Source organism: Pseudopipra pipra, chromosome 8, assembly GCF_036250125.1.
Source record: "Pseudopipra pipra isolate bDixPip1 chromosome 8, bDixPip1.hap1, whole genome shotgun sequence".
Lineage (NCBI taxonomy): Eukaryota > Metazoa > Chordata > Aves > Passeriformes > Pipridae > Pseudopipra > Pseudopipra pipra.
In genome coordinates, this window is record NC_087556.1 from 26,434,578 (window position 1) to 26,460,884 (window position 26,307).

The 26,307-nt window shown below is 39.9% G+C and overlaps 1 protein-coding gene across 5 annotated transcripts in view; it reads right to left on the reverse strand.

The window, feature by feature from the left end:
• SORCS1 (sortilin related VPS10 domain containing receptor 1) overlaps nt 1–26,307 on the reverse strand; it is a 269,664-nt gene that overhangs the window by 167,407 nt on the left and 75,950 nt on the right. For all 5 annotated transcript variants that reach the window (XM_064663267.1, XM_064663265.1, XM_064663263.1 and 2 more), the window contains exon 2: nt 17,719–17,786. In XM_064663267.1, the coding sequence (XP_064519337.1) occupies nt 17,719–17,786 (68 nt within the window). The remainder of the gene's footprint in view (nt 1–17,718; nt 17,787–26,307) is intronic.

Sequence of the window (26,307 nt, forward strand, 5' to 3'; positions counted from 1 at the left end):
ATCCACACAGCGGTGGTCCCATGAAGTTATCAACACTATGTGAGGTTACTGAGAGTCAAAAAACTCAGTCTGGGTGGCGGTGTGAGAATAAATTCAAATAAGTGTCTTTCTGTAGAAATGTTTTATTTATGAGAGTGAAACAGAATTGTTGGAGGGAATAAAATAAAACTCCTGTGATTTTATTTATCCTTTTACTTCATGCTAAGACTTAATGGGAAAAATCCTAAGGTTATTAATGGTTAAAAAAAAACACCTATGTGTTTTATTGGATTTCTAAGGTGCTAATAGTTTTTATAAAGGACATTTCAACATGTTGTATAAGAGATGTGGTAGATGTGGGGCTGGTCTGTAATAGTTTGTTCTGGTTTGATTTATGGGGTGTTTGCTGTAAGAACAGACTGGTGGTATTTAAGAGAGAGACAGCTCCTGAAGAGAATGGAGGAAACAAGCCATGAGAACCAACCTCTTAAATGGCCCTTAAGGATCATTAGGGTACATTGACAGAATCAGGTAGAGGAAGGGCTTTGACCTGAGGATGAAGGAGCAACTGTGTCTGCAAAACTGTGTTACAATCCAAACTAGTTCAGACCACCAGAAAATCCCACATCCAAGTGGGACAAACAATCCCAAACCCTCTAAATGATAGCCAACAAAGAAGGGAATAGTGTTCCAAGGCAGGCTTTATGGCTTGGTCATTGATGCAGGAGAGTAGAAGAGCAAACCTGAGGCTGAGAGAAATTGCACACTCCAAAATTCCTTGTGGCAACACTAGATTACTAGACACACACACACAAAAAATTCCCTAAACTCTTTTACCTTGGCATATGCCAGATACACTTTCATCACCTTGAGATTTACAGGATACTTTCTAAACCTCTCCTTTTAACTGTTTAGGCAAAAAGCTCCTCATTTTCAGGAAGCTTACCTTTGTATTCACCAATGGTTTACAGACACCAAAAGAAAAGAAGGTATGTTACCAAATTTCTTCGATCATGTTAATAAGCATGGAGGAGTATAAACTGTATTTAGGCCAAGACTCAGGAATATAACCAAACTCTGCAGGACAGACGTAGCCACCAATGCTGGGGGTTCTTATTAACCAGGAAGTGGAAATAAGACTAGTCTTGGGACTGTGAAACTCTTATATTCCCATTTTCACATTCCAGATATTTACAGTCCTTCTCTTCGCGAAATTGCTGTGGACTGTTTCAAGTTCTGCTTTATTGAGTTTCGATTCACAAAGAAGGAGATATTTAACTAAAAGAGATATTTAAGTAAAGTCACCATTCCCAAATATGATGTTGCTCAGCTATCAAAAAAAAAATGGACAGCAAAGGCAAAATGCCTCTTGTCACATTGTTGTGTTTGAGCATGAAGCTCATTGACCTTAAATGTATCTTCTGAGGGCTGTGGAAAGGTGAGCAGGTAAAGGAATCATTCTGTAAGGAAATGGAGAGGGACAAATAGACAACTCTAGTGATTGCACTGTCACCCCTGGAATATGAGGACTTTTTATGCCTCCACAAATGAACGCTGTTGAGCGAGATCAGAGGCTGATCTGTCATCAACCACCGGACCTTTGCATAATGATTAACTCCCAGCTCATCTAAATAAAACCTTGAAATGAAACATCTCCCTTGGGTATTCAGAGAGGGGGAAACAGCTCAGCTAATTAGACATACTTGTCACAGCAGCTAATCAGCATACCTACCTCCATCCCACCGATGGTACCAGCTGGGGAATTATTTCAAAATTAACCAGGGAATTAAGAAACCACACCTTTGGGACCTGATGGAATAGGAATCTTCAGCTGACAGAGCAAAAAAGATGCAGGAAATGAAGTAGCTGCTAAGAGTAAAGCTTGCTTTAGAAAATTAGGAGTGAAGACAGGCAAGTCACACAAGAAGTGATTCTTGTGGCAATTGACAGATCATCTGATTTGCAGTACTGGGGACAACTGAGTAGTAGTCTACTTTAGGGGAAGCACTAGTAAGAAAACATAATCAATTAATCCCAGAAAGTCAGCCTAGAGTGCAGCAAATGACAGCACTGGAGCATGAACAATATGTAAATCACATTTGCCTTCTGCCTGGGGACAGGGACTAGATGTCTGTTCTCTACCTCCAGACAAACTCAGTCCTAGTCTGTTATTTCAATTAATGGAACAGGCTTTTTATGCTGAATGAAGACATTATTACTTGTCTACTCTATGACTCTGACAGAAAAGCAACACTAACAGTGCATCTTCCTTACTGTACCACCAGGCATTAACTCAGCTGACAGTGCTGACAAGTCCTGTCTGATTTAGAGGCTGGTAAGTTCAGCAACTTGAGTGTAACTACCTTAGTTTTGCAGGACTCTGTCAGTAGAAGAGTTATGCTGTCAGCCCTGTTCCTTCAAAGAATCTAGGCCTCTTGGCTCTGTAAATCAGGAGCAGCAAGCTTGGGCCTTATAATGGGACTACTGCCAGTTCATAATCTGAGCAGATGAGATTCATCTCCCACAGGTCTCTGCCACAGCCACACAATGGGCATAACTGGTGACTTAAAAACCAGTAAAACCACCTGCACCCACTACACAGAACCACAGAGCAAGAGAGAGGCCATGGCACCCTGCTGCAGAGAAGCAGGAGCCAGGCTTGGTCAGGAAAGTGTAACAGCTACTGTGGAATGCCTGACAGTTTTTTCCCTTTTTGTCTCCCAGAGAGGGCACAGTGATCCAAATAACACATAGCAAGGAAAACACCCTCAGCTGGCCATTGATCAAACTTACCCACCCACACCCATTTGATCTCTGACACAGCACAGCAGCTGCTGATCAGATATTAAAAAGAAAAAAAAAAGTCCTTTAGCCTCAGTCGGATTCTTTCTTAGAATTTACCTCTGCCTTAGCATCTCCAATCCCCTGGACAATAACCCTATTCATACTACTGAGGCAACTGACTTTTATTCTCCATAGAGCCCTCTAGGTTCATTAATCTCTCTTATTAACTTTAGCCCCTATTCACACATTTCAAATCTCTCCTAGGAATCAGATGCCAACAGCATGAACTTACTCCTCCAAGAATTAGGGCAGCAACCTGTGAGTCACTGCCTGATGTGCCAGCAACACTTCCTTGCCCACTGCACTGGGGTCACCTGTTTGCTGTATCCAGCCAAATCACGAGATACTCTGGAACAGCTGTAGTGCAAGGACTGCATTCATAGGAGTTATGTTACTGGTAGGTGCCCAAACAAACAGAAAGGAGCATACCATTTTACAAATACCAATTCATAAGAACTTTGTGTTCTTATAGATGGTAGAGAAAAGACAAAACAAAACAGAACACAAAAGTTCTGTCTTTTTGGATAGGTAAAACTGGAAATGAGCCTGACCCAAACCTTACTGAAATCTGAAAGCCTTTCCAAAGACTTAATGACAGGTGAATCTGTGTAATTATCCTATATAATTACGTAAAAGCCTGTGAGAGGCTTAGTGATTGAGAAGACAAATGTTTATGACATCTGCATTCAGTAAAGTTGTGGACTCTTGTGTGATGTTTCATAAGAAAATATAAATGTATTATTTAACTTTCAGAGCAAGACTTAAAACTTCTTGAAACTAACAAAGAAAATGTCAGAATCAGGGAGGCCAGAGAAGCAGCATTTCAGAAAGGAAAGGAAGGGACGAACCTACGTGGGAGGACAGGATGACAATGCCCAGTGGAATACTGTAAAAGCATGTACATGATGACTACCAAGTGTAAACCAAATACACATGTAAATTAAGGCTCTAAGGCATCTGAGATGTTGCTGATTCACTCTGCATCCTCTACTCCTTCCTAGATGAATTTGAGCTCCTTAGGTGCAGCCAAAAGACATCAGTTCCTATGCAAAATAAAACAGGTGCCAATAGGACTGGAATTATCCAGCCAGACTGAGACCACATATCTTGTGTATTTTCCCTAGCCAGATTAAGTTAGGGCCTTTTTGTGTTTTCCAAATTTAGAGAAAACCCACCATCGAGAATAGATCCTTAAAGTTACTAACACAGGTGTCAGTGCTCAATCTTTAAGAGAGAGGGGGAATTTCTGCATAAGGGCAGATAGACACTGAATGCTGGTGTCATCCCATGCAAGACAATACCTCCAGCCCCTGAGGGCAATGCTGGCAATAACTGCATGATTCCCCCTGTCCGCAACTTTCCTCTCCATCAGTGAAAAGCTATTTTGCAGCCAGTAGAGGCTGACCCATCCCATCAGATGGTTAACTTCTAGACCTTACAGAAGGCAATGCTGCCTTTTCATATTTCGTTCTTAGAATAGAGAAGACGCAGCTTGCTAAAATTTTATTTCCCTCTCCTTTTTTCCTTTCTGACCAAGATTTCTACAGGTACTTTTGCAGCAGCTCTTACTCACAGGAAGTCAGATCTATCAAACAGGGAAGGAGAAGGTAGATTCAATTTTCTCCATCACATTCAACCAGAAGAAGGCAGGGCAGTCACCACTAAGTTCTTTCAGAAAATTAAATTAGCAAGCCAATGAATTTCCCATTGTAAGTTTAGGCCCACAAATTAAATAGGAATAACTGATATTTTGAATCACATGTCCCAAGCAAATGGTTCTTCAGAGTCAGGGTCATTGCCACTCTTCTGAAGAGAAAAATTTCTGAGGGGGCAGGACAATCCAGCCAGCCTTCAAGCAATACAGAGCTGAAGATCATCCAAAACCACCACTACTTTATTCTTCTATGCTTCCATTCTCTAGTAAGCACCATGATGAAAATTTACACAGCGCAAGTTTACTGAAGAGCCAGAATTTTTCCTAACTACTTAATGGACCTTTCCAAAGTTATCCCTATTATTTTCTCCATTCATTAAAAGGATAAGGCAATGCTTATATACCAATCAGTAGAACTCATGGACACTGTTCTCCAACTGCCATAAAGGCTAAAGGCTACACACAAGTGAAATTTTATGTCATTTATTCTTTTTTTACTTCCACAGGGTACTCTATTGAACATGCTGAGCAACCAGTTCATTTTAGAAGATAAAATACAGCTGAGTGAGTTTGCCTTCATCACACAGTAGGACTTCACATATATAAAGAGGTGTAGGAAAAAGAAACTGGATGGCTAAAGGGACAGAAAAAGCTCTATCTCCTCAAGTACTAATTAAGCTCTCTGCAGCTGACACAGGCCAACCTGGTACTTTTCAGCTGTCCACCATTCTGGATGCTAAAAGTTTGTATTAGTTTAAATGATGGTTACATTCTGAGAATGGAAAATAACCCACACAAAACCACAACCACCAAGGGCTACTAAATACCTCTGCTAAACACTTGCTGTTTTATAAAGTTGTTGAGTCATAAGTCAGTATTAGCTGAAAGGCTACATTAGAAAACTAACAGACATGTCTTGGCCTTGTTCTTATACCCTGTTGTTTTTATTTGCTGCAGGTTCCCATTGAAGATACTCAGTCAAGTGGATCTTTGGTTTAATCCAAAATAACCCTCTGTGCAACTGAAATGGACCTTCCTTATTCAATGATAAATGACTTGATGAGTTTACTTATAATAAGAAAGGCTAGAGTTCTAGTTATTATAACAAGTAAATAGCCTTGAACCTTCTGTCAGTTAAATGAGACACAGTTGGATTTTGGATTTGGTTTGGGGGTAAGTTGCAACATGTAGCTCCTCTACATAACAATTCTAGATCTTTCATTTTCTTCAATACCAAACTAAACCCCACATTTTTTCCCTTTTTTGTAGAGCACTAAGCATCATTCCTGGAGTTATTGCACATCAGAGATAATCCACACACACAAACAAGGCTATTATATCTCTATACATGTTCTTTTCATGCCAATTCAACAGAAATTCTGCAAATTAACAAGCCCTGTTTACTTTGAGAGGTTTATTCCATCTTCTTTCTAAACCAATTGACTCAGTATGTTTCTTCTGAAACAAAAAATAGCAACTAAATATAAAAGAAGCCAACTGCCAAACTCAATGCTTTTATAATTACATTAATAGAGGGGCCAAACAATGCATTTATAATTATTACAATACTGACCATTATTTTCTAATGGGACATAGATTGAATAGACTTTATAGCTACACTAACTGTATTTTCAACCATCTTTTCTGTTTACTTTGAATTTTGGTGATGCCAAAAAACTAAAGTGTAACAGCAGCCATCAAAATAATACCAATAGTAAAAAGAAAAGCCTAACAAGAAGGGCGATGCTGCTTTTATATCAGTGGCCAGAAGTAATTTCTGGAGCTAGTGGAAAGTAGTGCCATTTGACTCAGGTCAATGAATTAAACACCAGTTTCTACAAGCAGAAGGGCTGACTCCTCATGAAGCTCTTCTCACTTAACCGTGTCTAATCTTCTTTGCTCCAAAAGTCAAATTTCCTCCCCCATCTCTTATCAGTATTTGTCATTTTTTACTCAGCCTGAGCAATCATTTGCCCACCTTATTCCACCATTAATATTTTCTTCCCTTTGTTACACCTCCCAAGTCACTAATAGACAACAAACTTGGTTCACTTGCCATTTTAAGCATTTGCTATATGCATGGTCTTAGGGGGACATTTCAGATCTGTTTAATTTTACGTCTATCCTTTAATTCAATTCAGCATTTCAGTTAGTCTTGTGCAGAATTGGATAATTTGAAATGAATTAATGCAAAATATTCATCTTTGCAAAATGAAAGTGATCCAACTTGGTTATGAGATGAAACTATATCACGAAAGTAACATTTCCAGTGAGCACCTGTACCTACGCAGAGTTCAGCTCTATCACAACATCAAGTGGGCATCATGTGTGAGAGTGTAAGTTCATTTAGCTCTTCACCCTGTCTCTGCTGGTGATTAACAACAGATATCTGTGTAAGACCTTGGGAAGCATGAATTAGTATTTCCTCTACTCTCCCAGTCTTCAGCAGTTGGGATTCTTTGCCTTTCTGGGCCACAGATGGCATCCCGAGATTGTTTCTGGAGCATAGAAGCTTCCTAAACAGTGTAATGCACTGTTGCACTTCGCATTTCTTGTTTATTTCTGCCCAGAAATCCCATCCCGGGAAGAGTTTTATTGAAAATTGTTTGCTGTCTCAAAAAGCCTTACATGCGACATCAGTATCTTAAATATTTCAGAGTTCTAATTTCTTTAAAAATTCAACCCCTGGCTCCTTAGCTTACACAGTCATTGATCGAATAAGAGCATTTCTGCCTTTTCACAACTGCACATGAAGTCCAGCTCTTTCCCTATTCCAGCTCCTACACACTGTCCAATCACAGCTCCTTCTCTATGCTGTAGGTAGATATTACATAGTCCTGTAAGTACAACCCTCAGCCCTTGTCCTACTATTATCCTTTGCTGAACTAAAATAAATTTTTTCAAGTGAGCTCTGCTTACTAAGTCATCCATTTGCTCGCTGTGATTACCTCAGGTCTCGTTTTGATTCACTACCCTGCCTGTCTTCAAACTTGGAAATTATAACAGATTTATTACCAGACTAATGGCAAAGATGCCCTATATCATTGCACCTGGAACAAACCTTCCAGAATGTCATTAGAAATATCTTGCCAGGAGAGGATTTCTTGCAGATGACTTTTGATTCACATGAATTTGCTGATTCTTGATTATGCTTAACCAAATATTTCACTATCAAATAGCTGCAAACCCATACAGCGATAGCACACAAATCTCCCAACCACAGCCAGTATCCTGTTTTCTGAATCATGCAGCTCTCTCATATCACAATAAGTTCATTCATACTCCTGCTCACTCAGATCACAAACTGGGCTGATTAACTCACAAAGAAACACTAAATAAGAAGTAGAATCCCTGTTCTGAATCCAGGGCCCTTTTGCTCCAATCAAACAAATTACTGTGTTGAGGAAGAAAAGTCAGGAGACTGAAAATAACTCCTCCAAGTCTCTCCTTAAGGCAGCATTTGGCTTCCAAGCACTGTTGTGTATCATCTTAATAAAGCACTTGGGAAATAAATCAAAGGCTATTAAAACACTTGTGACATCACACTTGCTTCTTTGAGTAACATCCACGTCTTGAATTTACAGTACATGTATGCTGAGTAGCTGTTGTACTGTAAAGAAAAAAAAAAGTGTATTGGCTTCTTCCTTCTTTGGCTTCTTTACCAGAGATAAAGTCTGCTGGGATTGTAATGAGCTTTTCTTACAAAAGAGTTAGCATTGTGAACGCTGTTAACATACAGAGAGAGATTACAAAGAATAAAACCATTTACCTTTGAAAAGGGAATACTTAGAGGAAAATTTACTGAGGTCTTTGAGTTTCTTTCTTACTACTTTCATCGTGACTAGCCTCTAAATTTTATGCTGCCTCATAACAAGAGAGTACATCGTCACTCAAGCATTGGCAGGGAAGCGAAGAGAAATTATATTTCCACAATGCCTGTAGTCAGGGCACACTGCTCACAGGCAAAGGAGGTCAGAGTCTTGCAAACCACAGATGCGCTTACTAGAAAGGGCCAACAGTCTATAATTGATACAACTTACATTTTTAACTAGATATTAAAGTTAATATGGCAAGTCCTCAAAACTCATGTTTCGGGGCATAAACTGATTTCTGTAGCAGAGCAAGAAATACAAATTATCCCAAAGGTAGCAAGCTTATTAAGAGTTTAACACTGATAATAGCTGTCATTTAGCTGGAGGCAGGCTAGGGGAAAAAAAAGCAGATCACCTCTTGAAAACTCTAGCAAGGAAAGTTCATTTTGAGGAAGAACTGAGGAAAAACTTCACATTCTTACCTACTCCACAGTATGATGTTGCTTTCACTTAAGCTGTGCTACCACAGAGTAAGGAGAAAAAAAGGCTCTAGTACTGCCTCCCTCACCTCCCAGAAAACACAAGAACAGAGGAGCTGAGAAGTTACAAACACAATTGGGGAAAAAAAGATTCAGTGTGACAAAGCATCTACATACTCAGTTCATGGAGATATCCACCCCATTCTTATTCCCCTTCCATCCTACCTGAATTTGTCTTTGCAGCCAAGATACTTTAAGCAATTAAGAAAAAGCTCTCAGGAAGCAAGTGTGAAGAATCTGCAGTTGGGCTTTCCCATGTTTACAGCAATTTGAGCTATTCAATTCTCTCTTCACTACAAGAAAACCAGGAAGTGAGGCTTTCTTCCACCACAGAAAAGCTGAGGTTCTGAGCAACCACCCAACTCCAGTAGCTTCAGGTTTGAAGGAAAACCAGAAGAAAATTATTGGGAACATATACACAGATATGTATATAGAGTCATAAAATACAGCAGTAAAAAGTACATTAGTAGAACGAACAACACTCTTTCTGCACGAATTTTGCCTTGCAGGGAGATCGGATATCAGTCTCTATCTCTCCTCATGAAGTCATTTAATGAACAATACATGTGGTGTTTCTGAATTTCTATTACTTTTCAACTCAGCATTTCTCATAGATACACTATCTATCCAGATGAAAAGAGATTTTATCTTCATACCTAACTACACAGCACACAGTAAAATGCATGCTAGGGAAATCCATGCAACTTCCTGACAGAAGAAACTCATTTGGGGGATAGGGAAAAATAATGGGCAAAAGGAAGGCGTTTTACCTTCCACTACCATGCAAAGCACTGCATCAGTTTAGACTGCATTACAATTGACGTTCCTAATCAACAGGACACGTCCTCCTCTACCACTTAATGCATCTCACCAGTGAAATTCCTCAGTGCAGGAGGAGTGGGAAGCTGATAAAATGGATAGAAAAGTTCCTGAATCCCCCCACGCCTCCTCCAAGCCCATATAAGGAGAAGTCAAGACGCAAATTAATTCCTGGTTCACCAGGAATCAAGTGTCCCTCACGTTGTACAAACTTTCTCAGTGCTGAGTACACAGAAGCCATCATGGTACATCCTAATGACAGGAGACAAAATGAACCTTCCTTGCCCTAGTTGCTCCAGTGACCTGCACAGTATTCACTAACTGTGGTCTCACCCAGCAGCCCTCAGCCTTCCTAAAGGACTCTGTGCCTTCCTGATGAACAGCTCATGCATTGCTGTCCCACTTTACACACACAGAGCCGTCCACAAAGTCCACTGTACTCCAAGGCACAGAAGCCACTGGCAGGATCACACCCAAAAGTGAGCTTTGCTATCATTATTGAAGGCACAAATTGATTAATTGTGGGCTTTATTTCTCCTCTTCAGTTTTGCCCAACTATTATTTGGTAGGTTAGAGAAATCAAAAAAAAAAAAAAAAAAAAAGAGGACACTTCCAAGCTAGCCACTATTTTGTGGTGTAAATGGTGTTCAGTTTATGCTGCACAACAAACATACTATTGATATATCTTATGCATTTTTACAGCACATAGTTTCCAGGTGCTTCACTAAGTCCTTCATAAGAGACCTAATGACACATGCCTGGCCCTTTCTGCAGTAACAATAAACTGTGAATGTTTACATGGATAATTCCCAAGGTGGAGATGCAGAAATATTTTGGGCCTGGATCTGAAGACCTTAGAGTTCAGATCTCAAGCTAGTATTAGGCACTAAAGTGGATTAGCTTTTTGTTAACCCAAGCTCAGCCCCAAAGACACTTTCCTTTTTGTGATTAGTAGCAGTTAAATCCCTATGAAGAGATAAGTACAATTTTACCCAGATCTGCAAAAGGAAGAATGATTGCACAGACATGAAGGAATGGAAGTATCAGAACATAAAGGGTGTTCTGATTTCTGTTTATGAACTGCTAACTATTGTGTTGTTTTTCCTCTTAGATATCAGCTCCAGTCTAGCTTGTCTGCAGTTATTACACATCCACAACAGATGGATGAACCCCATGGACCAGAACTAGAGATAGTTCTGTTATGTTTTACCAATATCATTTGCACAAACAGGTACAGTCTAGGAAAGAGATATGTAAGTTCATCATCTAATTTACAGAACAGGAAAGAAAAACTGCATTTAAACACTGTATGTCTGTAAAACGGCATGAACGTGGTGCATTTGTTATTTACAGTATATTGCTAATATATGTAGCATTAATATTCATTATCTTGATTTACATGTTTCTTTCATGCGGAAAATGGATTTGAGTCCTTTCTGATTTACTTGATAACACTCCTACATTTCATGACTGGCTGCAACAGAGAACACATTTCTAATACGCTTAATAAATTTACATCATCATTAGTGCAGAATATTTTATCCATACAGACCAGGGAATAAGCAGCACAGCACTAAATCCACAATCAAATCTGATCCTTCAAAATATCAGGGTATGATTCTTCAAGCTATGTAAAGGCAGAACTTACATAAGATTGATTAAATAAACACACATATGACACAAAATGCAATAGTTTTACTGGCTCTTATTCCTCAGGGAACATAAAACTCTGGTAAAATTCAATAAAATTTCATTTTCCTGCCAAACTAGGATCTATTTAACCATCTGCTGTGAGTTGTTTCCTAGGTAGGTCTTTTTTGGCTTTTTGAGTGCACTTTTTGTTTGATTGGTTGACAATCCCCATACCCACCCTCCAGCTTTATTTGAGCTGGTTTTGATAACATGAAAAACATCCCAGGAGACAGAAGACTTGACTGTGGTAGAAGTTTTTATTTCTGTTAGTCACCAGGGTAAAATGGTGAGCCCCTTCGTGTAAAAACTTGATAGCTATAGGAACTATTAGGTCCCTAGGGGCCTTGATGGTTGAACAGTGTGTCCCATCACAGAGAAAAACTCTGCACTGAGCTCCACACACAGTGCATAAAATCCATGTTCTAAGCCCACTTCCAGTGCAAGCAGATCTCCCGCTGTGATCAAACCATAAAAAGATACTGCTTCCTACACAAATAGCTGAGTGTGCAAACTCATTCTTCCCTTCCCCCAGATGCCCTCCAGCATCTATACACAGAGCAGACAGAGGTTGCTGTGTTTGCAGGAGAGAAAATGAAAAAAGAATTAAACTAAAAGACACAAGGAAATGTCATTGTTACAATTTCACTAAATGCCCATAGGAGATAATGTGGCAGCATTTATCAAGCTCTGATATTCATTTAAGAAAAGTGACTTACACTGTGCAACTGGAGCACTGTATTTATAGATAAAAGCATTTCAAATAGTCCTTTTCAAGTTCCTTTTTCCCACGAAACTGCTGGTTTAAATGTGCTTAATGAGACTTTCCTTCCCCTCACTTTGTCAGTTCCTCTCATATGGATTTGCTTCTCCTACCTACTTCAGCTAAAAAACCCTAATCTGCTGTTGCTGAGCAGACTGTGTCACTAAGCCACACATTATGACCTTATTAGTGTGATTCAGCAGGTAGAAAATAAATGTGAGTTGAGAACAGTCAATCTGCAAAACAGAAGTAAGGACCCAACATGAAAGTTCCAGAAGAACAATGAATGTATTAACAGACATCCTGGAAATTCCCCTCAAAGGAAGTAAGCAAATACAGACAAACTCTTAAGTGTCCTGTTGCAATAACTCTCTAGTCCAGAGAAGAAAATCTCCACAAACACATCAATAATTTCTGAACATGACAAGAGTGAGAGAGGGCATTCTTACGTAGCAAGGAGCCAGAAAATTGCACGCAGAAACATTAGTATTGGAGGTTTCAAAGCACCTACAGTATTTATAACCACATGGCTGGGGTAAACTCACAGCCGAGAACTTTCCAGCAATGGGATTCAAGGGAGAGAAAGATGTCTAACAGAGATCATCTGGTTAGTATCATAGAATGGTTTGGGTTGGAAGGGACCTCGAAGATCATATAGTTCCAACTCTCCTGCCCACCCACTAGACCAGCTTGCTCAAAGACCTATCCAACCCAGCCTTGAATACTTCACAGGATGAGACATCCACAACTTCTGTGGGCAACCTGTTCCAGTGTCTCACCATCCTCACAGTAAAGAATTTCTTCCTAATATCTAACCTAAATCTACTCTCTTTCAGTTTAAAGCTATTCCCCCTCGTCCTACCACATTGCAAGTTTGTGTTCAGATATGATCCTCAATCTGCATCTACCTCTCTAGGGATAGGCTTCTATCCCTAGAGCAACTGCAAGAGGAAAGAACACGTTCCAGTTTCTCCACTGCTTCTTTTCATTATCTAACATACTAATACTAACCCATCTTCAAAAGTAAATGTTTTCATCAACACACTCCCATACACAATGATGCTTAGGGGACTACCCAACATACAGGCACAACACAAGGGTACTTAGACCTTAGTACCAAGTACCTTGGTCTACCTGAGCCCAATATCTTGTCTCTAGCAGTGTCTGAGAACAGGACAGTGAATTCTTTATTTCATTAAGTTATCTCATGGAATAAATGAAGGTTACTGATTCTTCTCTGGATTACATACCCCATTTCCCCATCTTGAAAGGACAGTTCCAGGCTAATTTGCAGTGGGGGTGTTGGAAGGAGCAGATGAGTAAACTGATGGACAGTAGTTCCATGTTAAACAAAAAGGCCATGTAAAATCTAGAAATAGATCCACTCGAAGCTTTCCAGGAAGGAAAAAAAAATAGCAACTCTTTAAAATCCCTGCTTTACACAGGGCAAATTAAATCTAGATCTATAGGAGGCATAAGCATTTTTCAGCATCCTTGAGATTTCTTCATGGCATATGTGCTGAAGCTTCCTTACTGCAGAAACCAGGAATAGTGAAGGACAGGTTGGAAGGGATAAGCTCTCCTGATTGGGGGAGGTCAGAGTTCAGGCACAGTATTGGAGTGTCAAGAGTATCACCAATAACTTCCAGAACTAAAACAGCAACAGATCACATTGTAGAATGCTCTCACACTAAGCAAACTCTACATCTTCCTACTTTCTGACTGAGAACAGAAGTTTAAATACTGTTATTTCTATATGAAGTTCCATGAAATTACCTATTACTGCCCAAATACAGAGAAATAAGAAGGCAAAGAGGTGAATGGTAGCACTCATGGCTTGTCAGCTTCTCAAGGTCCTGAAAGTGTCCTGCACAAACACCTTTCCAGAGCATCATATTTACACAAATAGAAAAAGATTAGTCCTCCCCACAGCTGTCTACAGCTCATGGATACCCTATACACTATTCTGACATTTTTATTTATTTGAAACGTAAGCTTATCTTACTCCAGTGGTAAAAAACATCTTCTCCTAACTCTCACAGCTTAATCCTCTTTGTGATCTGAGAGATATCTATGAGAGGAAGAGAAATAAATCCAATACACACAGTTAATTGCTCAGTGACAGATAATCTTTTTTTCCTCCATTTTCGTCCTCTTCTATAAAAAGAATAGCAAAAAGTAAATAAAAAGCCCTCAACTAAAACTGTGGAAAAAATCTGCTGAGAGGATAATGGCATAATTAAAGTCAGGCACAGCCTGACGCAAAATTTTGTTTACCAGGTACAGTTGCAGCAGCTTACTTGCCTTTCAAAGCTCACTGAGCACAGAGCCTTAACACTCTAGTAGATAATACAGATTCTCTCCATCTCTTTGCTCTTACTGTATTTCATCTCTTCATGTCTGTCACCAGTGGTCTTTTAATTCATCAGTAGTTTTGGAAGGATGATCTCCATCTGTTAGTGTTGCAGCCAACTGCAGTTGTAACTCCAGTAGTTAAACTGGCTGAAAAATTACTAAGAAATGTCATCCTAGCAGGTTCTAGTGTGTTTATAAAGACGACAGATTCATATACTGCAGGCAATGGCATAGTTGGGTTATAGGTGGTTACAGTCCCATCAGTCATATAACTGCTTAAGTCACCCAACTACGCTTTCAAATGACAGATGTGCTTATAACCAGCTATCACATAAATGACTCGTGTCCGTGACACGCTTCTAAACAGCCTTTCATCATTCATCAGCTTTTTGAGAATGCACTCAGCACAGGAGGCAAGAGTGGTATTTCTTTGTCATGTATTCAAGACAGATTCCACTTCAGCTGTGGATACCTGCAGAACTACCTTTCTCCTCTAGCCTTCAGAAACAGAACTTTAGAAAGGAAACCAGACATGAGATCATGTTTTCTTCCATTCCCCAGAATAAAACCTAGAGGCATGAAATAAATTGCAAGATATGTTTCACCCCTTCTCTCAAACCTATTTTTCCCTATCCTTTTCAAACAAGCAGAGAGATTTAAATTAACATGTCACTTAAGCAGCCAGGAGGAACAACAGCTAATAACTTCTATCAGGTAAATTGAATAATAATATATGCCCATCTCACCATTTCTATTTATCACACTAAGAGCAGAGAAGCTGTCCTGGGATCTTCATAGGCATATTTATTAGTGACCTGAAGGCATGCCTGCACAGTGAGCAGGGATCTAACAGCAGAGTTAGACTCAGGACAAAGCACAGTGTGACCACCTAAGGCTTATATAAGGCAACAGGACTGAAGAAAATACAAGGAAGGGCACTGGCAGCTTCCAGGGCAGCCATGAGCACTGAAGAGCCAATCAAAGAGTAATGGACCACTGCAAAGACAAGTATGTTTTTTCTGGTTCTCCTTCAACATTTCCCAGTCCAAAGCAATCAATCATGGATTCTGGATGGTTGGCCATACAACGGCAATCAAGTCCTGACACGTGACATATGCCAAGTGAAGTCTGATGGGTTCAAAGTAAGACAAGTGGTTCCTCAAATAATTTATGGAATTCCTTGCTCTAAGAATTTATGGAATTCTTTGCTCTTGCTCACAGGTATTAAAAATTTTAACACACTCTAAAAGATACTAAGAAAGTTAGCTCATGGAATATTAATCCCATGATATATATTAATATATATAAAAAAAATTATTCTGATCCTGATAGACCTTACACTTAAGATTGAAGAAGGACCCCAAACTTAAAACCTAAGAAGGAATGCTAGGAGAATGCTAGGAGAAAGTGTCAGCTATGATGATAATTTTCATATAGTCTTTCATATAGACTGGTTCTTGGTAATAGGATACCAAGCTAGAGGAAACGATCAGGTTATTTTATGTTGTTAATCACGTTCTGACATTAGGACTGCACTGCACTGCACTCACTAGCTCTAGGACTGCTACATTGCTAAGGCCCCAGCTATCTGCTACATCCTCCAGAGACACCCCCATGGTCCCTTCTCTTTTAATCAGGGCAAAATTTTATGCCATTATGGAATGCCCCACAGAAACTAATTCTGAAACAGGCAACAGTGTAGGGTCAACAAGAAGCATGTTTTCCACTCTGATGTGGCTATTTTCAGTCAGAAAACCGTATCTTAACACAATCCTGCACAATCACATAAGCAGATCTTCAACACTGTCAGCAATGGGGAAGGAGGTGTCTTCACATGCTGAAAGGCTGTATCTTTCTCAATGACTAATGAAACAGAGATGAGTATTTCTCAGGGTGAAATGACCAACGCTAGTAAAAGGAAGTAGAAATAGTATTTTTCATATTTATGAATATTCTTTTTTAAAACCACTGTGAAGTTAAACAATCTAGCACAAATTCCCTTTATAAAACATTGCCAAAGCCACATGCCTGAGAGACTCTTTATGTGTACACACACCACAGTAAAGACAAGGGAGTAGAAAGTCATAGCAGCGAGGTATATGAATGGATGAAAAAAATATTTATTCAACCCTGAAAAATACTAGTTTTTTGAGTGTTCTTGTTGCTGTTCAGAACAAATCCTAGCAGTTTTGTGTTTCTTTAGGGTTTAGTTTTTCTGTCTTGGGTTAGGTTTTCCTGTTTGTTTGATTTTGGTTTTGTTTCATTCCTTCAGGCCAGTGGGCAAAGCAATAGCCTGAATTCAGAATATAATTCATGTCAATCCCTCCTCTGTCATTCTCTTAAAACCTGCTCAGTTCCTTGAACAAAAAGGTTATTTGTTCTATTTCTGCACCAAAAATCTTCCTTGGTGAAAAAACCCCCTTTTCCATGCAAGCTTATCAAAACAAGGTCATTCTAACCAGAAATTTCAGTTTCAAATACCCAAAGTTTCCTTCTACTGTGACAGTAGCCTATTCACCTCCATCAGTGACCTGCACACAAACCCCCTGAACTTCTCACCAAAATTTCACAGATGAAACCCTAAGAAAACCTCCCTTTCATCCATTACTGCTCATAAAAGTAACACGAGGGACAGGTAAAGTAAACACTTTTTAGATTCCTTCTTCAGAGAAGTAAAAAGAGGCACCATCTGCTTGCACTGAATCCAAGTAACAGCCCTAAGAAATTGTCCACTGCCTAGTTCCTTCCTTTGGTTCATAGAGGGCATGATACGCTTTGAAATCATGAAGATATTGAAACATTCCCTATAAATCAATCTAGCAGTCAAGTGGAAATCAATTATCTAGTACTAATACCATCAGTTCTAGTCAACAGACATTGAATACTCACTCTTAGGTATTCCCCCAGTCTTAGCAGTACTGGCTTTTCATAAGGATCATTTGGGCAGACAGCCATGAGATCCTTCATTATAAACAAAAACTTTAGGCTGTTAAAAAAAATAAACAAATTGGCTGATTTTGATCTGAATAAGACAGGGAAGGGTAAATCAAATGACAGTATATCCACGAAGTACCTTATCTACCTGAAACAAGACAATCAGACTTCAGCCTCTTTGTCCTTGAGTATGAAAGAAATGGGAGAGAGGGTTTAGCTACAAACCTTCCAACACATTTAAAGAAATCCAATTAAATTCAATAAAAGAATTGCATCAGGCTCTTCCTATTTTAGTAAGGTGATAATTATTAACTCAATTTATCTCCATACCTCCAAAGAGAGCTCTCTGTGATGCTTCCCAGGTTGTAGTCATACAGCTTTGTCAGAATTAGAATCACCTGAAGGCAAAAGAAGAAATCATGATTAGTCTCAAACAATTACAATCTCACAGAACTGAAATAACCCCGGGGAGGGCTTAGAATTCTTTTAATGGGTGCTTAACATAATTGAATGAATTGTTAAAAGCATTTGCCTAAACTGACATGGAAAGAATTTGCAGAGGTGTACCTTTAGCCAATTGGACCTTTTCTCATTCAGCTCCTCTGCATGTTATCACCAACAGGTTCTCCCCTCAACCCCAGGAGGCAATGGGAAGGAGCTGAAATACTAAAGTTTCAGGACACAAGATGAGATCTTGTATGCAGTAGAAATAGTGAATATTTTCTGCTCTGTTTTGCAGGCATTGAAGCTGCTGACTTTTTTCACAGCTGTGGTGCACTGACCTGCCTCCAGTCAAACTCTAGTTGTAGCAGATGACATGACACAAACAAATGATCACCAGTTTTGACTTGGGAGACTCAGACTGGACATCAAGAAAAATCTCAATGAGGAAAACAGTTCAACACTGGGACAGACTACCCAGAACATGGGTAAAGTCTCCATCCCTGTTGTTTCTTAAGACCTGGCTAGACAAAGTCATGGCTGACCTGACCTGCAGCTGGTGATAACCATGCTTGGACTAAGAGGTTGAACTGGGGGCCTCCAAATACCTCTAACAACCAATGTTTCTGTGACTTCAGTGAAAAGTTTTAGATTTATTCAAAATGGAAGTGTTTCCAAGTTTAGAACTTTTATCAGCTCTTTTGATAAACAGCCTTTCCCTTCTGCCAAAACAGACACTTCTAGAATAAAATTATCGTACTATGGGGAGGAATGCAATTTTAGCAAAAAGCATTTTGAGCAAAACATTTCAGCCTGCTCTTCTGTTAATATCTTCAAAAAATAATTTCTGACTTTCAAGATGTTAGGCTCCTTTAAGAAGACCTACATTTGGGACAAACTACCAGACCATTACTATTGCTACTAATTCATTTTGCATGTCTCCCTGCAAGATCGCTGTATATCTTATCCTCCTCCCTATTCCATTAAAACCACAGTAAATTAGAGTCCCAACACTTATCTGACAAAACTCTGATCTATACATCTCTTATTATTTTCAGCCTGGGTTCCTAAGAAATGAGGCACACAGATACACATCCCCCTGCTCCCTTGGTAAAATTGCCAACTTCAACACTTTTGTCAGAGCAGCAAAGGACTGTAGGAAATTCAGTGCCTATCTGCCCAGTGCTGCCTATCAGCTGGCACCAGCACGGCAGAGGAATCACCACATGGCTGCTTGCACTAGGGGAGGAACAGACCTCACCACTACCTTTTCCAAAGCCAAAAGCCCTTCTACATCTTAGACACTGATAGCCCTAAAACAGCCACAGCGGGAATTGTCTCTTTCCAATATGCTCAGCATGTGAGATGGCAGAAAAAGCTGATGTGGGAGCTGAGGGCATAAGCGAGCACACAGTGCTATAGCGGAAGGTATAGGGGACAGAGGACACACATCTGACAGATATCTGTTTCTACAGCACAACTCTTTAACCTCTCGTAGCACAAAGAAAGGCTGCCCAAAGCACTTCCTATCTGCACAAACACATGTCATGTGCAGCTCATGGGGAAATTTACACAACAGCCACGATCCCCCTCTGCTCCCCAAGGCACCCTGACATGGACGTCCCCTCTGCTCCCCAAAACCCCACTGCTGTCCAGGAGGTGTTTTCCCCTCGCCTGGCAGGTCCCTCTTTGCAGAGGCAGCCAAGGTGTGAAGCGCCAGCCGCCTGCCGAGGCATCAGATGGCCAGGCTGTGGAGGGCACATATGGTTCACCAAGGCTCATACCAATTAGCGCTTTGTAAGTGCTAAATCTCAATCGCCACCCTCCCAGGAATGCTTATCAATGACAGCAGGGCAGCTGTCTGCTCCAGATACAGAACTGTGCCGCTGCCATCCCTCACAGCACCCTCTGAATGGGTCTGTAAATCCCCTACTTGGCAAACAAATAAAAATCAAGGGGGGAGACAAACTCCTTGTGTGCATAAAACCTTTCTGAATAACAACTCGCCCAATGAAAGGTAGCAGTGAACTCCATGATGTGCAGTGCCAGCCTGCTTGCAGACACTCTGTGGGAGTTGTACATACCCTCAGCTTTGAGCCTCCCTTGGACCTGCAAAGCAGCTGTACAGTTGCCTGTATGTCTTTCCAAGTCTTGTTTTCTTCTCTTGTCCCTCTCCTGCTGCGCTTGCCAGAGGTACCAGAGATGCAAATGACTAACGAACGTTTCCCCTAATTAATATTTTGACATCTGGTAATTTTAGAAGCAGACCTGAAGATAACAGGTATAGAAATTGGGAAGAATAAACAGGAAAAACAGTGTGATTTTCTCCCTGTTCTTTGCCACTGGCTGATGTAATCTTGGGGAAGACCATACAAGAATCAAGAAACACTTCCCCCGACTGTAAAATACAGGAATTAGAATCAGGCTAATTTTATTTTATGCAATACTAAAATTAGCAGTGTATAATTACTGGTGATAACTAGACTGAGAATTATTTTTCATAACATACTCAGATTTTTACTTTTTCCCAACTGAGAAAATTTACAAATCTATAACAACCACGAAACAAAACTCCACTGAGATTTTTAATCTTGTCACTTGAGGGTGAAAAAATATTGCAACTGACATCCCAAAAAGAATATGAAATTACAAAAAAATTAAAAGTGCCAATATGAGAAATCAAAATATTTATCTTCCAGAGAGTAGAAATGTCTCTTTTGTTCTTTTTTCTTCCTTCAGAAATTTCAGTAAAACCCACACAATCTTGAAGTTCTGCAGCTCCCTTGGAATTGTTGGGGGGGAAAAAAGCCAACTGCACTCCATCATAATTATTTTTTATATAGCTCTAACAATCCTTCTGCAGAGGCATCCCTGGACTCATCTAAATATACATCTTAATTGCTGACTAGCTACATCAAGAATCCTAAGTAATATTCCTATATCCTGACTTCTTAGCAAATTTAGGATTAAATCTTAGCATTTAAGATTTCCAAGCTAATGTATATATTTGACACCATGCTGTGGTGAACATATGCAACCATTTAGATATCTCCACTTGGTGCAGATACCCTATTTTGAGAATGCTTAGGAGCTTTTCTATTAGAAGCTTTTTAATTTTTGAGAATCTGTATCAACTCCCAAATGTCTTGAAGATTATCCTTAGTTTCAGCAGTCTCCTTGTGTCATTTACTGTTATTCAAATACCAGTAACAGACCTGCTCAAACATATATGTACAGAACAAACAGATCATTGGGCAGAAAATTAGTTATTTCTGATGTAGAGGTCAGTATTCTCTTTTCCTCTTTGTAATGATACTTGAATAACCTACATAAGGCCATGGGTTTGGATATATTTACTTTTTCAGAAAACATTTTTCTCCTTTGCTGTTCTCATTTCTTTGTTATTTAGCTTGCAAAGGTTAGTTCATGTTTAAGACTGTTTCTTTTTCTTTTTTCCCCGCCCTCTGTAGCTGTCACTGTGTAGTACTGAGGAACCTAATGAACAGAGACATGCATATTATATTGTTCTAAATGTCAGAAGAGGGGCTGTGAAGAAGCTCAGTAATGAAACGAAAAACATTGTCTCGCCTTTTCCTTATTTCTTGCTTTGTTTTTGTTTTCTGGAAGCCTGTGTTTTTCTCCTTTACCACTTACCAATCAATGCAAGCTAACAAGAGCAAGAAGCAAAAAGCAGGCAAAGTAGAAATTCAATGAAAAGGAGCTGAAAATCCAGCCTTATGCTAGCTCTGCTGTGAATACAGATAACCCTTCCTATTCCATAGAAATACAAGACTTCAGAAAGTCTGTTATTCATTAGGATCAGCAATTGAAGTGGATTATTCTGCCACAGCAGCTGGGACAGAGAAGGAGACACAAAACTTTATTACTTCTGCATTGATAGCTCAGATTAAAAGATACTTGATCCTGGGTTTTACCACATCCCCAGGGAGCACACCTACCAAGAGATACAGCACTAAAAATGTTTTTAGTTACTCATAAAAAGCAGAAAAGCCCCAGTAGGCAGGAAACAGAAGCCTTGGTGGGTTGGCACAGCCACATGGAAGAAAACAGACTGTCAAAAGAGGTGCTTAAACCTGGCTCACCCATCTGCCAAAGGAAACCAGCTCCAAATGGCTGTTCTAGGAAGAACAGGGTATTTGCACTTTGGACACCATCAAGTTTTATTTCAAACTAAGACAGCATTTTCAAGGAAAACACACTTTGTTAAACACTCCTGACCTGTGATTGCTTTTTAAGACTTGGGATGTGAGGGCCTTCCTGTAGGATTCAAAACAGCAATCAGTGGCTGGGCAGAAGAGGCTGCTCTGCAAACTTGCCAGTTTAGGCCCTAGCAGGGTCTTTGTTATCGCAGGAGAAATTCTAGGGTAAACATGGCTAAATTTTTCCCACACCTACCTTGGCTCATGATCAACTGATCCATGCTATCTCACCATATCCTTCTTTGCATTTCTGACCCAGGTTTAGAACTGGCTTACATCTTTCTCTTGACCCTGTTCTCAACTGCTCTGCAAACGCATCTAGGAAGCTCCCCAGGGTATCAGCCAGAATTTGTCCTTTACTGCAGCACTAGTTCCAAAGGATTACATTTAAACTGACTTTTTTCCCCTGGCAAAAGATATTGCATCTGATCAAACAGTGCTGAACTAGCTGGCCAGGAAGGTAGTGAATGGAAGTCTGCAGGCTGCTGCTGATCAGCTTCATAACATATCGGGAAGGAAGCGATAAGCTGCACTCTGTGGCTGTGTAACTCACCTGCTGTTAATAATGTGGGGCCAGAAAGCAAGCCAGCCCACGCTGCCACAGCTACACAGAAATCAGCACCCAAGACAACTAATACCACACTAGGTCAGGGATCTGTAACACTCCACAGTACTCACTGACGACTGCAAATTTACCCCTGGGAATGCTACCTGAGCACTGTGTTAAAAGATGTCCATACTTATGCAAGCTCAGCTAAACAAGGATGTGGACTGCAACAATCATTGTGTTCCAGGTTTGAACACAATCACTAAAGACCCACTACACAAAGTGGTCTGTGATAATCCAACTCAATTTCATTTACACTGACAGCTCACCTTGGATACGTTTTATCAGTTTAATTCTCACCACCACCCCCAGGTCCCCTCTGCAGATGCTTTCCACCTTATGCAGCACAAGGTACTAAATTCATACCAGTGACTTGCAGAGCTCTGCAGTGACAAGAGATTTTTCCAACAGAACACCACAATCAAATTTCTAAAGGTGTTCACTATAACTTGTTGGGCTCTGAATTTTGTGATGTTACCTCTAGACTGACCCAAAACTGTGCCAGAAAGATTCCACAGGATTCCAGCGCTGATTTCAAAATCACAACAGGGCTTTGTTTATGAAGACAAAACTGGTCCCTCTCCTTTAATATTTTCAAACTTTCATGCTTTGCATGTACGTTTGCTTGTGTTTCAGTCAAGACTGCAGATGTCCTGGGATAAACCACAGCACTAAAAAATACATAGTCATTTGTCCACTTTCCTGACTTGCACATTATCAGCTCTCAGCACTAATTGTGTACAGGCTGCCCCTTAATATTTTGTTGAAATCATTTTAAAGTGGTATATTTGGTAAAATATTTCTAATACCTGACTGATAGCCATTTACAGCAGCTTTCTGAATCAGTTTCTTGTGAGAACTGTTAATGTGGTGACCAGATATTCCCTACTGACCGTTGAAATCCCAGGGAAAAAAAAGAAAAAAAAAAAAAAAGAGGAGCATGCAACACATCCAGAGGTACTGGGACTCAACACACCATATCTGCAGTTTGGTTGCTCTATTGTTATGAGCTTAAAAGGTTTAGACATAATGTTTGTCCCACACATAACACTGGCAGTCGTCAATATAACTATTTTGTTAATAAAGTATTATAATGCACATAGCTACGTAAAAAAATTATAGATTTAATGGTGTAACTATATTTACAAGACTCTCCTGATGAAACTGTCACACTGCCTTCTAATTGGGAAGAGAGAAAGAAATATCCAGGCACAATCAAGACAGTTTAAGTACACCTCAATGTGCAGTGATCCATGAATCCCTTATTAAACTCTAGAGATCCTTTCCATCCCCTACTTAGCAGGAACATAAGTCAATAACAAAGAAGCACTAAATTAAGTTTTCACAAGCCTGCTGGTCTGCTATAATTGAGCAGGAAACTAAAGGTTTTGAAGCTTTCTTATGCACTCTGTGTCAATAAACCGTATTTTTCAGGCTGTTGTGTTTGAGAATATGCACATTCGAAGACTGGAAATAATTGGGCATCTATCTGTTCCCTTTATCTCTACCTTCCCAATACCACACTGTTTTGGGTCTGGCTGAGCTGGAGTTCATTTCCCCACAGTAGCCCTCACAGTGCTGTGCTTTGTACTGGTAGCTAGAAGGGTGTTGATAACACACCGGTGTTTTGGATACCGCTGAGCACAGCACCAACACATTCCTTCCCCAGTTGAGGGTAAGATCCTGGGAGGGGACACAAGTAAGCCAGCTGACCCAAACTGACCAAAGGGATATTCCATATCACATGACATCTGCTCAGACATAAAAGCTAAGGCAAGGAGCAGAAGGGGGCATTCATTGTCTCCAACGGCTGCCTGCTGAGGAACCATCACACGTACCCAAGCCCTGCTTCTCGGGAGTGGCCGACCATCACTGCTCATGGGAAGCAGAGAATAAACCCTGCTACCTTTTGCTTTTGTGTGTGCAAGCTTCCGCTTTACTTTTTGCTTCAAGTAAACTGCCTTATCCCAACCCATGAGCTGTTTTCCATCTTACTCTCTCCCCTGCCCGGCTGGGAAGAGGAGTGATAGAGCAGCTGGGTGGGCACCTGATGTCCAGCCAATGTCAACCCACCACAAGACTTCAGGACTGTAAGAAAGGAGGAACAGAACCAGAACAGAGGAATATTCTCAATGAACTGTTTGGTGAGACAGCTATGTGAGGAAATGTTTTCAAATAAATTCACAAATAAGCCTGAATAATTCATGACTGAAAATTTTACAGGCTGCTCATGAATAAAAAAAAAACCAAACTTGAGAGAATTCATTATTTGAGCAAATTACTTATACAAATCTTGTTCTTTGTATTATTTTTAGCAATTTTATACCACTCAGCAGGTATAAGGACTTCTACTTTACTTTGCAAGTAACAAGAACTATGGAGTCATGGAGACTTCTGTGATTTGCTTTCCACCTGGACTGCAGATCAACAGACGTGCAATAACAGAGAAGGGAAACCATATGGTTAAACAGCTAAATTACCAATTCACAATTTCACCGGTCTTTGTTATGAAGAATCTATAAAATGAAAATCCCTTCATTTTTCTGCATCCTTCAATGAACAGAAAAAAGGTTCAATACTGCCCACTAATCCTCTCTGTGACAGAAGCGATAGTCAAAGTTTAGAGAAAAAGCATTAAAATTGTGCATGTAGAGGGTGACACTTTCCCTTAATAACTTTCAGCAGTCAGCAGATTACACTCTTCCTAATTCAAAACTATTGCAACTATTGTGCCTAATAATAAAAGGATCAGAGAGAGCAACCAAGGATGATCAAAGATGTGGAATGACCTTTTTTTTAGTGAGAAATTACTTCAACTCTCAATCCAAGAAAGAGACAAAGGAGATATGAAAGACATCTGTAAAGTCACGAGTGTCCTGAATTGATTATTCACTAGTTTTCAGCACACAGGGCCTAGGACAGCAAGCAAAACTGGGAGGTTCAAAATATTACATATAAATGAGTAGGGAAGTTCCTTCCCACTGCATTTTGTGGATACTGAAAATTTACTATCAGCTCGAAGGGAGACAGAAGTTCAGGGAAAAAAAACGCACATTGAGGTCAATTAAATAAAAATATATCTAGCAATGTTTGTGCAGGTTTTCCCAGGTATGCAATTTTAGCCACTTTTGGAGAGAGAATATGGTCCATCCTTTTGTTCTTATAGATACCATAGGTAGCTTTTGCACTCATGAACTTATATAAATCTGTTTATAGTTATTTCTATTTTTGGCATCCATACAAACCACCTGTAGGCAGAAATTTCAACGTTTGCCAAATGCGGATACTAGTATTTTCTTTCTTAATCTTTTATAATTCAATCACTAGAGCAAGATGTATGGCAGTGTCTATTATACTCAGATTACAGGGGTCCCTGGCATGGTGACAACTTTTAGGAGACAACAACACAAATTATAATAAAGAGAGGCAAAATGCAGCATCTCTCTCCTTCAAATCTTTTAAAGATAATCCTAATCTTCATGCTTGTCATCAGGATGGAATAGAAATTTGTTACAGTCTAAAAAGAATTTAAGATACTACCACCACCAAATCAGAGAGGAGGAAACTGTGTTTCTGTAATAGTTAAGGTCAAGACACTGAGCTGCTGTTTCTCCTGGCTCCAAAAGGGACCCAAACATAGGCCTACCACAT